General features: G+C 35.7%; 1 protein-coding gene across 1 annotated transcript; it reads left to right on the top strand.

Moving 5' to 3' along the window:
* Window positions 1-8,624: 8,624 nt before the first annotated feature.
* LOC138092335 (olfactory receptor 51H1-like) lies at window positions 8,625-9,581 on the top strand. The gene has a single exon (XM_068988113.1). The coding sequence runs from the start codon at window positions 8,625-8,627 to the stop codon at window positions 9,579-9,581; it is 957 nt and encodes a 318-aa protein (XP_068844214.1).
* Window positions 9,582-13,206: the final 3,625 nt, after the last annotated feature.

The raw sequence follows: 13,206 nt of genomic DNA, 5'->3' as shown, positions 1-13,206 counted from the left end.
CTCTGCAGCAAGAGAAGGCATCTCTGAGAAACTCATGCACCACAACGAAGAGGGTGACCACCGCTCGCTGCAACTAAAGAAAACCTGCAAGCAGCCACGAAGGCCCAGCACAGCCAAAAATTAATTAATCAGTTTTTTAAAAAAGTGTACCTGAGCTAAGGTGAAACATCCATTTTAATCTTTTGAAATACCTGGTCAGACAATTCACAAAAGAAAATGCACAAATGTCCCCTAATATATACAAAACATTCCTACCTTCACTAATAATCAATATAACAATATAAATTAAGGGGATAACACTGTAGTTTTTTCATGATAGAAAATTTAAGGGTTTGACAAATATGAAAGAAAGTAGACAGATATTTATACTTCTGTACATACTATATTTTAATGTTTTTTAAAATTAGCTAACATTTTTTAAAGGAAAGTTGACAAGAATTGAATTTATAAAATAGATATATTTTGGCCTAGCAATTTAATGTGAACATTTTATCCCATAGAAACATACGAAAAGTGCACACAAATTATATGTACCAAGATGGCATAATTATTCATATTGGTGAACTAGAAACAATTTAAAATTCAGGAAAGTAGTTAATGGGTTATATTACTTTCCTGTTATTCAATATTTAGTATCTTTCAAAAACTCACAGGGACTTTTTATAGTCAGGAAATACATCTATAATAAGTTCTTGAGAAAAGAGAAAAACAAGTTTTAGTAGAATACAAACTGATGTCCTGTACTAAATTACTTTAATATATTTTATTATCTACTCAGGAAAATAAATTTAGAGAGTTTTATTTTATTACTTCTGGGGAAAATAATTGATGTTTTTGCCCCAAACTTACATGAAGCAACTCTGCATATTTTAAATTTTGACAATGTACAAGTGCATATTTGTATGGAATACTTTTAGACAGTTATTATTTTTTATATTATCAAAGTATAGGTGATTTACAATGCTGTGTTAATTTCTGCTGAACAGCCAACTGATTTAATTATATATATATATATATACTAACATATATATATGTATACTAATATTGTTTCCATTATGATTTACCACAGGATATTGATTATAGCTCCTGTGCTTTACAGTAGGATGTTATTGTTTATCCATCCTATATATAATAATTTGCATCTACAAATCCCAAACTCCCCATCCTTCCCTCCCCCATGCCACCCCATTGGCAACCACAGGTCTGTTCTCTGTGTCTGTGAGTCTGTTCCATTTCTTAGATATTTTATTTGTGTCATGTTTTAGATTCCATATATAAGTGATATCATGTGGTGTTTGTATTTCTTTTTCTGACTTACTTTGCTTAGTATGATAATCTTTAGGTCTATCCATGTTGCTGCAAATGGCATTATTTTATTCTTTCTTAAGGTTGAGTAATATTCTGTGTGTGGGTGGGTATCACATCTTTATCCATTCATCAATCAATGTACATTTAGGTAAATGGTGATGCTATAAACAGGGATACATGTTTCTTTTCAAATTATAGTTTTGTGTGGGTATATATATATACTCAAGGGTAGAATTGCTGGATCTTATGGCTAAAGCTGAAACTCCAGTACTTTGGCCACCTCAGGCGAAGAGTTGACTCATTGGAAAAGACTCTGATGCTGGGAGGGATTGGGGGCGGGAGGAGAAAGGGACAACCGAGGATGAGATGGCTGGATGGCATCACTGACTCGATGGACGTGAGTCTGAGTGAACTCCAGGAGTTGGTGATGGACAGGGAGGCCTGGCGTGCTGCGATTCATGGGGTCGCAAAGAGTTGGACATGACTGAGCGACTGAACTGAACTGAACTGAACTGATGGCAACTCTATTTTCAGTTTTTTGAGGAACCTCCATATTGTTTTCCATAATGACTGCACCAGTTTACATTCTCATCCACAGTGTAAGAGGGTTCCCTTTATACTCCCCTGCATTTATTATTTGTAGGCTTTTTAATGTTGGCCATTCTGACTGGGGTGTGGTGGTACTTCATTTTAGTTTTGATTTGCACTTTAACAAATTATGTTGATGAGCATATTTTCATGCGCGTACTGACCACCTGTATGTCTTCTTTGGAGAGATGTCTGTTTAGGTCTTATGCTCATTTTTTGATTGGGTTGTTTGTTTTTTTGTTATTGAATTGTATGAGCCATTTCTATATTTGGGGATTGAAGCCCTTGTTTGTCACATCATTCGCAAGTATTTTCTCCCAGTCCATAGGTTGTCTTTTCACTTTGTCTATGGTTTCCTTGCTGTGCAAAAGCTTGTAAGTTTGATTAGGTTCTATTTGTTTATTTTTACTTGTGTATCTATTGCCATGGGAAACTGATCTAAGAAAATATTGGGACAATTTACAGCACAGAATGCTTTGCCTATGTTCTTTTCTAGGAGCTTTATGGTGTCATGGTCTTATATTTAAGTCTCTAATCCATTTTGAATTTATTTTTGTGTATGATATGGCAATGCGTTCTAATTTCATTGCTTTGTATGCAACTGTGCAACTTCCCCAACACGACTTGTTGAAGAGACTGCCTTTTTCTCATTGCATATTCTTTAGGCATTTATTATTTTATTTACTAAAGAGCTTACTGTTTCAGAAACAGTAAATATCATACAGTTCTATTTGTATGCTGTCATTCCAATTTGTTCTTTATACAATATAGAAAGAAATGGCTCAGACCCAGTGGGTTCCAATAAAATGAGAGCTTTTGGTTTCTTCAGGACAGAAGGTGCTCTATGATGCATAATATTTAAGACATGGTCTCTTGTGTCTCAAAGATCCCTTGGGGTGAAAATAAATTTAAGCCCTTGGCTCAGAAAGTTGGGAATCCCCAGGGCTTTTTAAATTTTAGCAGAGGTTTAGGCACCTAGGAGACCCTCTCTTGGTTTGTAAAGTGCCGTTCAACAACCCAGTACTAGACGTAAGGCCCTCCTTCTTCATACAGAACATCCTCTGGGGTTCCATGCCTTACAGGGAGTCCTGCCACCAGGTACATCCAAAAGTGAAAAAGTCATTCATTGCACAGTAAGTAAAGTACTTCAGACATAAATAATACGAGCTACAATTGTAAACTTGAGGATATCCATTCAAGTAAATTAGTACAACAATAACCAGCTTTCCAGGATAAAGGGACCAACAGGAATGGCTAGTGTTGATGAGTTAGGATGTGTCGGATTAAATTGTTTGGAGAATCCTTCATTTGATAATCAGTAAATTTTAAAGTTAAATAATTGGTTTAATTTTGTTTTCTCCTAATTAATAATTACTATACTCATGACCAATTTAAAGAATATTTGTTAATGCTATGTGTGCATATGTGTTTACATAAACTACACTTTTAGATTTCCAAATTTTAAGAACTGTGTTTCTTGTTTTGATAGCTTTCCCTGAGTCCTGAGACCAGAGTCTCATAAATATAATTTGCAGACATGCATTAAATTTAACTAAATCAGCATGATTTATTTTTAGGTGCTGAACCATGAAGAACATAAGTTCTTTTGCAAATTTTGGACGTTTTTCTTTGTCCTCTCCACCTGACCCCATTAAACAAAACAGTTTTGTTATTTTTTTTTTTCCACTCTAAATTGAGCTTGTGCTCACTAGAAGTATTTGTCATCTTTTTTTTTTTTACAAGTTCCAAGATATTTGAATGAGAATTTGTGCTTTAGAAAAACAGTCATTCAAAATCACACTTAATTTTCCAGATTAAAAAAATTAAGAATTGATCCAGGTGAAGAACTGTTCTGCTAGTATTTTGAAGCAGTAATAAAATTTGACAGCCACAATATTTTTTATCCAAGTTCTCTTTAAAATCTCTGTAATTTTAATGATGTCATTCTTTCACATAGACAGTATATCTGGCTTTATCCCAACTGATGCTTCTTCAGACTTCCTATATCCCAACTTATCAGAAAAGCCTTCCTCTAGATTCCCAAGTTAAAATGTATATAGTGATCTAGATATAGACGTAAACTTGGTGTGTAACCAGACCTCGGCACATTATAATAACTTCTATGTAAACTTTGGTTTCCAATTGTGTTGGTGTTATTATAAGCTCTCTTCTGTTTTATGTTTAATCTTTCTAAGTACCCATTAAAATAGGTATAAGTGCACATATTTTGACAAGTAATATTAGTTCTCAGAAAGATTGAATTACCCTTGGGATGATATGAGGGAAAATATGATAAAGCTAATTTTTAAATCATAATGGTGAAGTTTCTTCCATGATACTGGTTTATTTCTCACACATGTTTGACTCTCTAATGTTTAGAACAGTACCTGACACAAGCAGGGCTTCTCATTAAAAACTGCATGATTGGTACAAGGAGGTATAACATAACAAAACAACATGACATAACAAAATATAAATGGGAAAGCTGGCAAAATAGAATTTTCCTTTCTGAAGCTGTTATAAGGATGGGTTTAGAACCAAGTTTTTTCTTTGACCAAAATAAATAAAGAAACAAATTTAAAAAATAGACAAAACATGACTAAAAGCTGAAATCAAAAGGACTGTATTCTATTAGCTGTTTGAAGCTCAGGTTATGATAAAGCAAGAAGATTTTATGCTAATAACAAAGATATATGCATGGCATATGTATTTGAATGAGTGTGTTTATAAATGTAGGATATTTTTATAACAAAAGGCATTATGTGATTTTGACCTGCTTCTACCTGGGCATTAGTCATTTTTACTTGTATAAGGTAGAATGTTTAAAATCAAAGTGCCACTTTTTAAAACTTTGTGTAAGAACTTGGCTTCTAGTTGGGCTTTGAAGAGGAAAATGAACGCACACACATAAAACACTCAACATTCATATATTATTTTGATGTACAATCTTTTATATATAGTAAGTACTTTGCTTATAGAAATTCAAGTACTAGGATCTAGGAAATATGTTCTGGTTTCAGCACTGCAGTGAGCATCAGAAGTTCCTTAATTATTTTTTCTAAAAATTTCCCACCTTTCTTCCCTCCACCTCCCTTCCTTCTTTCCACCCTCTCTCCATTCTTTTCTTCTGTTTTTCTTTCCACCTGTATCACTGTCTTATTCTGCCATTCTTGCTGCTTCTGCTCCTTTTTTACTTTATCCAACACATGTTTAAGCTGCTATGTATTGAGCTGGAACATTGGCTTGTTAAACTACAATTTCTTCCCAATTAGTATTTTCTTGTCAAATCACCATGGGATTTTATTTTATAATGTCTACAATTTACTTATGTATATATTTGTTTTGAACTGAATACTATAAAAGCTCAAAAACAAATGCTGACTTTTAGGCAATATGCAGTGTGCTTTTGCTTTGCCTTATATAATTAATCCTCATTGTAACATTTAATATAGCATCTTTATTACAAATTTATTAAAATGAAAGCTGAGAATTATTGAAATTGAACAACTTGGCTGAGTCATTTTGTTAAGCCACTCATTTAGAAAAAAAGAATTTATCATAATAAGTAAAATATTTTCAGAAAAAAAATCTCACTAGAGAAAGAGGCATGTGATCTCAAATACTTGCAGATTAGTTAATAGGGCAGAAATACAAGAAATACTTTCTAGAAGACACAGTATCTGAGATTAATTTTTCAGGACTAAATAGAAATTCACTGGGTATGTAAGAGAGAGGGAGGAGCGAGTGATCCAGCCAGAGGGCTTGTCTTGAGCAAAGGTTTAAAGACACAGAATGATAATGCATAAGGCTAGGGCTCCCAGCACCTTCAGAATTATTGCAACAAAATACAGAGCATAGGGATGTCATTTATATTAGTGATGAACTTAGAGAACCATGCACGTCTGTTTTGTAAATGTATTGTGCCTCATAATAAAGAAGCAAAGGAAATCAAGTTTATTTTGTTGCTTATGAGAAAATATTTAAAAGGGTACAATGTAGTCTTGTTGACATTTTAGAAACTATGAAAAGTGTAGGAACAATGTTTTAAAGGAGAAATACTAGGGGGAGAGCTTTCAGATAAGAAATTACTAGTTTGTTTAAGGTAAAGAGCAATGTTATGAGTTAATAACAGTAGCCTTGAGTTGAGACCTGGGTTCGATTCCTAGGTTGGGAAGATCCCCTGGAGAAGGAAATGGCAACCCACTCCAATACTCTTGCCTGGAAAATCCCATGGATGGAGGAGCCTGGCAGGCTACAGTCTGTGGGGTCACAAAAGTCAGACACGACTAAGCAACTTCACTATCACTTTTTAAACAGCATTTATATCTGTCTTGTGCATGCTCAGTCATGTCCGACTCTCTGTGACCTCATGGATTGTAGCCCACAAGATCCCTTGTCCAGCAGATTCTTCAGGCAAGAATACTGGAGTAGGTTGCCCTGCCCTTATCCAGGAGATCTTCCCAACCCAGGGATTGAACCAGCTCCCTTGAGTCTCCTGTATTTTCAAGCAGGTTCTTTACCATCTGTGCCAGCTGGGAAGCCTATGTATAGACATATCTGTATGTATACATACAGATGTATATAGATCTATATATATGAAGTGAAAAAACTGAAAGTGTTACTTGCTCAGTCATGTCCAACTGTTTGTGACCCCATGGACTGGAGCTTGCCAGGCTCCTCTGTCTGTGGAATTTTCCAGGCAATAATACTGAAGTAGGCTGCCGTTTCCCCCTCCAGGGGATCTTCCTGACCCAGGAATGGAACCTGGGTGTCCTACATTGCAAGTGGCTTCTTTTATATAGGGAGGCATTTTTTTTTAGTGATTTCCCATTAGAACCTTACAGACAGTAGATACTGATATCCTCATTACACAAAGAGGGAAGTAAGCACAGAAAGGCAACAGCCAAAGGCAAATGACCAATTCGAATGGCGCCATCTATTGAACTCGACAGTCTGGCTCCCGACTTTTCTTTTCACAGCGACATTACCAACAGTAAAATAAACTGGCATTACGTTTACAATAGTCTCAACACTAGGGCTTACCAGGTGGCACCGTGGTAAAGAATCCACCTGTAATACAGGAGTCACAAGAGAGGTGGGTTTGATCCCTCTATTAAGAAGATCCCCTGGAGGAGGAAATGGCAACTCACTCCAGTATTCTTGCCTGGAAAATTCCATGGATAGAAGAGCTTGACAGGCTACAGTCCATGAGGTCACAAAAATGTCAGACATGACTGAGCACATAGTCCATCAATAATATTTTTGAATAAAATAATGAAAAAGCTGTATGGGTTGGAAAGGGTTAAACTAACTCTTATGCTTAGGGCATATATTTGAATTTCCTGTGGAGCAACTGGCTACATATGTCTTTGTATCAGTTGAATACATGGTCAGAAAAGGTATCTGGATTGAGTATGAAAATTTGAAAGTTAATTGGAGACTTTAGAATATTCAAATTGCTCAGAAATTTTACATAAACCATAACATAAGGGAAAAAGCATAAATGTAAGCTGAAGAGTAACATAGAAATACTCTAAGTTTCTAAGGAAGAAAATAATATAGAGATTTAGAGCCCTCTGAAATGGAGAAAAAATGAAAGTCACTGCTCACAACAATGGATAGAGTTAATTTGTTTTTCTATGTAGTTTGTGGACCACTTAGAGGGAATCAAATAGGTGAATGTATAAAACAAACTAGCCTGATACCCATCCCAGATATTAATCAATTTCTAGTAATGGAGATCAAATTATTTCACAAACTACAGTGACATTTCCTTTTTGAATTGACTGAAAGGAAAGAATTAGGGAAGATATCCCTAAAGAGATACATTTTAATGAATTACAATTTGATGAGTTTTAAATAACATGTAAAATCATGTGGTTAGTACATCAGCCATGATATGGAACATTTTGCTCTTCCAAAAAGTCATTTCCTGCCTATTTGTACTCAGTCTTTTTATACTTCCTTTTCGTCTCTAAAATCTCTGATCAACTATCACTGATTTTGGCTTTTCTAAAATTTCATACAAATGAGATCATACAATATGTGGTGGTTTGTATTTGCTTTCTTTCACAGAGCACAAATGACCCATTCAGCTATTGCCTCTATCAGGAATTATTTTCTTTTCAAATTAAATCTTATGGATCTTTGCAATATGTGCATCCATTCAACACTGGGTGTATGTTTGGTTTCTTTCCTTTTTTTTTTCTTGCTATTATGAATAAGCTTATTTGATTATGTACAAATCTTTGTATGAATATGTGTTTTATTTCTCTTGGGCAAATTCTTAGAAGTGAAATTGCTGGGTTCTGTTAAATGTTTGATAAGCATGCATGTGGCTTTATGTGAAACTGCCAAGCTGATATCCAAAGAGGCTCTGTACCATTTGTAGCCCATCAGAATTTCAGTTGTTCCATATGCTCACCAACACAGTATTTTCAGATATTTTTAATTCTACCCATTCTAATGGTATCTTATTGTACTTCTCATTTACATTTTCTGAATAAATAAAGATGTTGAACGTTTTTTCATGTGCTTAGTTCCCATTCGTAATATCAAGAGGAATAATTATGAAGTTATAAACTCAATTTTGAGTTCTTCATGTCTTAATTTTATAACTCTATGTGTAGGCAATGTTTGCTTTTAATCAGATTTCCTGACACATAATCTCTCTTTTATAGGGTGAGAAGCAGAAGCATCTTGGACTTCAGTCTGACCTACACCTTTCCATGTGGTCTTTTAATCACACTGTTTCTAATTGGCCCACCTTCTCCTTCATTGGTATACCTGGTCTGGAGGCTGCCCAAATATGGATTTCCATTCCCTTCTGTCTCCTGTACGTCCTAGCCCTTATGGGAAATGCTCTTCTGCTTATCCTAGTTAAAACAGAACGTAATCTTCACGAACCTCAGTTCTATTTTTCAGCCGTGCTGGCCCTTACTGACCTAGGCCTTTCATTGTCTACAATGCCTAGTGTCTTGGCTATCTTCTGGTTCAATGTCCACTACATCAGCCTGGATGCCTGCTTAACACAGATGTTCTTCATCCACACCCTCTCCTCAGTAGAATCAGGTGTCCTGGTAGCCATGGCTTTTGACCGCTTGGTAGCTATCTGTGCTCCACTGCACTACGCCAGGATCCTGACCCACTCTACTGTCGCCTGTCTTAGTGGAGCTGCTGTCATACGCGGTGCCACCCTGGTGGCCCCTCTGCCTTTCCTCCTCAGGACCTTTCCTTTTTGTGGGGCCAATATCCTCTCACATTCTTATTGCTACTACCCTGATATGCTGAACTTGGCCTGTGGAGACGTCACTTTTAGCGGTGTCTATGGATTGGTGTTTGTACTCTTCACATTTGCAGTAGACGTTGTCTTCATCTTAGTTTCATACATGAAGATCTTGGCCACTGTTCTAAAGCTGGAGAATCGAGGCAGAAACTGGAAATCACTGCATACCTGTGCCTGTCACCTATGTGCAGTATTTGTGTTTTACCTGCCCCTCATCAGCATGGCTGTGCTGCATCGCTACACTCAGAACACCTCCCCAGTTCTGTTTACCAGCATAAGTAACGCCTACCTCCTCATGACACCAGTGCTCAACCCCCTTGTCTACAGTTTCAAATCCAGGCAGATCCAGGCTGCTCTGCGCAAGCGATTTGGGGTGCAACGTATCATTGCTGGAGAATGACATTTTTCTCTATATCAGAAGAGTGCTGTTCAGGATCTGCTATGTGCCAAATAGTATGATAGGCACCATGAATTCAAAAATAAAAAGACTCAGGCCTTTCCCTCAAGCTAATCTAACTATAGAGGGAAAGAGAAGCAGAGGGCTTAAATAAATGAGCACAATTGCTCATGAGTGATGACGGTTTGGTAGTGGTAAGGGGAAATGGCATTAAAAACTCAAGTTCAGTGTTTTTAGTGTATGCGTTGGATGAAATCATTATTCACAACTGCTAAACTGAAGTGTATGATGCTGGATTTTAAAAGATCAAAGAGGGGCTGATTTTACTGAGAAAACAAGATTTCACCTGATTCAATTTCACCTAATTTCCCATGTTGTTTAAGTTGAAGTATTATAAAATTTTAAATTGGTGATAAATTTATGACTATATGCTTGCTATTTTTGACCATTTCTTGGAGCTGGAGTACTAGTTGATATCTCAATCTGATGGTTTTTAACAAAAAAATTAAGGAACTGTATGAAAAGAAATAATATATAAGAATGTGAGAAGTGGTTATTCTTGCTCATCCTGCTACTTCATTCAGAATTCATACTTTATTGGATTTTGTTTGGTTTCCCACTCCATACTGAGAGTATATAGGGTTACATTTTGGCTTCTGAAACAAGGATTCAACTCCTTTCTCTAACTTTCTAAGAGGAAAAATGAATTATTCTCTTGGGATCAAGTCTTGAGATGAGTCATAAACAAATGAAGACTTGTCCTGCTTTCTGTCTTGTCAGTTCAGTGGCTCAGTCATGTCCGACTCTTTGCGACCCCATGAATTGTGGCACACCAGACCTCTCTGTCCATCACCAACTCCTGGAGTTCACTCAGACTCACGTCCATTGAGTCCATGATGCCATCCAGCCATCTCATCCTCTGTCGTCCCCGTCTCGTCCTGCCCACAATCCTTCCCAGCATCAGAGTCTTTTCCAATGAGTCAACTCTTCTCATGAGGTGGCCAAAGTACTGGAGTTTCAGCTTTAGCATCATTCCTTCCAAAGAAATCCCAGGGCTGATCTTCAGAATGGACTGGCTGGATCTCCTTGCAGTCCAAGGCACTCTCAAGAGTCTTCTCCAACACCACAGTTCAAAAGCATCAGTTCTTCAGCGCTCAGCTTTTTTCACACTCCAACTCTCACATCCATACATGACCACTGGAAAAACCATAGCCTTGACTAAATGGACCTTTGTTAGCAAAGTAATGTCTCTGCTTTTGAATATGCTATCTAGGTTGGTCATAACTTTCCTTCCAAGGAGTAAGCGTCTTTTAATTTCATGGCTGCAGTCACCATCTGCAGTGATTTTGGAGCCCCAAAAAATAAAGTCTGACACTGTTTCCCCATCTATTACCCATGAAATCATGGGATCAGATGCCATGATCTTCATTTTCTGAATGTTGAGCTTTAGGCCAACTTTTTCACTCTCCTCTTTCACTTTCCTCAAGAGGCTTTTTAGTTCCTCTTCACTTTCTAGCTTAGGAAACAAATAAAATACTTAATTGTCAATGGCAATGAATAAATATACAATAGCTTTAGCAAGAATTTCAAACTAATTTACGGAAGTTCTAAGTAAATTTCAAAATGATCTCTAAAGTAATAAAAATATTTTTCAGATTTGTCTAGCATATTTAGTAAGGCATCAGAGTCATACAGAAGGCAAAACTACAATATTCATATAGCTTCCATTCTATTAATGAAAATCATGGAACAGCAGCAGGTCATGCACCTAAATATAATTAATGAATTGGAGACTTGGTTTAAATTATGTAAATTAGAAGGAAAGTAAGCCAGTGAAAACTGGGTTTATTAGAAACTTCTGCCTGCAAGACTGAAAAGATCACAAAAAGAAAGACCATGGAATCTTAATATCTATCTCAATTTCAAAAACATTCATCTACCTGAAATCTGTTATATATTAACAGAACAGAGGGAGTAAAATATATATAAATGTATAATCTTTGATCTTACTGAGAGGTTATTTGAGAAATATTGTGAGTACCCTCAAAACATAAAATGAAATTCTGATTCTTAGTATGTTTCTACAAGTTTTAAAATCTGATTTAATATTTCTCTTTATTGAGTCTTTCCACTCAAAAGCATTTTAACTTTAACAGTCTTAAATATGATGATAGAGAAATGGGAATCATTTCTCAGCGTTGTTCCATTTTTTGAAGACTACAGATAAATTTCCTTTGAGGAACTCCTCACCTCTCTGTACAGCTTGAATGAGCCCCATAATAACAATATTCTAATAAATCCCTCTCCTGACCTTTAACTGCAGGGATTAAAAACTGAAGAAAAAAATTCTCCCCCTTTACATAGTATGCTATAAAGAGTTTAAGATTGCTATTTCTACTGGACAGTGAAAGGAGACAAAACCATTTATAGAACATCTTCCCCAGTTATGTGATTATCTACATTAGGGGAAAAAATGAGTGTAAAACAAGATAAAAGCAGATATGAAAGATTGCTTCAGAAAGAAAAAGGGACATAATGACATTGAGTGCTAAAACTTGGGTCCCTAAGATCCTTTAATTTAATCTGTGCCCCATTCTGGTATTTCAGTTTATTTATAAATTGCTTTATGTGTAAGTTAAATAATTAAGCAATTAATGGTATGTTCTGTCTTAATGGCATGTTGTTGCATTAAAGTATGACAATTTTATTCCTGTGTTGTCTCACTCACTATGTACTAATAATCTAAATGAGAGCATTTTATCTGATTAATTTGTCCCCTAATGTGTGGCATATAGTGGATGCCAAGAATAGCTATGTTAATATACAAAATAAAGGGGAACATGAGAAAGTGTAAGAAACAAAGGACAAGAAGTGATAAATAAAAACAATTATGCATGACTATTGAATCAATAGATTCATGAATTAATGTCCACATAGTTAACTAAAAGTGAATGGAATAATAATATTTAGCTCTACTCTTTGATAGTTAATTTTCAGGAATCATTAGCATAAATAAATAATACCTGTCTTTGACTTGAGGTGACAATACTGAGCAGATAAATAAATTATATACAGTTATAAAACAGGCAACCTAGTCTGAATTCTTGTAAACATTTACAAATACATACATTTTATATTTCAACATATGAAACATATATTAAAATGAACTTCTAAATATGTCTTTGAACTTCAGAGCAACTGTATTATTTGCTGGTCATCTTTGATATCACCATCGGAGCAATAAAGATTTTATTCTTTTATATTTATCTTTAAATCCTGCTTGACCTTTGTCCTTATCATATTTTTAGCTTCTAATATAATGATTAATATTTATTGAACATTTATTATATACCAGATATTGTGGTAAGCATATTCAATAAGTTATGTGTAGCATAGCAAATTTCTTCTTGCAATGTTCTTAGAAAATAGATACCAGTATCAACTCCTTTTCAGTTGAGGCACATTAATGGTCATTCACCATGTTCCCTGGATACATCAGTTCAGTTCAGTTCAGTTCAGTCGCTCAGTCGTGTCTGACTCTGCGACCCCATGATTTGCAGCACGCCAGGCCTCCCTGTCCATCACCATCTCCAAGAGTTTGCTCAGACTCATGTCCATCGAGTCCGTG

Source organism: Capricornis sumatraensis, chromosome 16, assembly GCF_032405125.1.
Source record: "Capricornis sumatraensis isolate serow.1 chromosome 16, serow.2, whole genome shotgun sequence".
NCBI classification, from domain to species: domain Eukaryota; kingdom Metazoa; phylum Chordata; class Mammalia; order Artiodactyla; family Bovidae; genus Capricornis; species Capricornis sumatraensis.
Note: the sequence above shows the minus strand (reverse complement) of the source record. Positions and strands in the feature narration are given on the sequence as shown.

What these genes read in the sequence shown, in the direction of transcription:
- LOC138092335 (XM_068988113.1), top strand. Translation starts at nt 8,625, where the DNA reads ATGTGGTCTTTTAATCACACTGTTTCTAATTGGCCCACCTTCTCCTTC.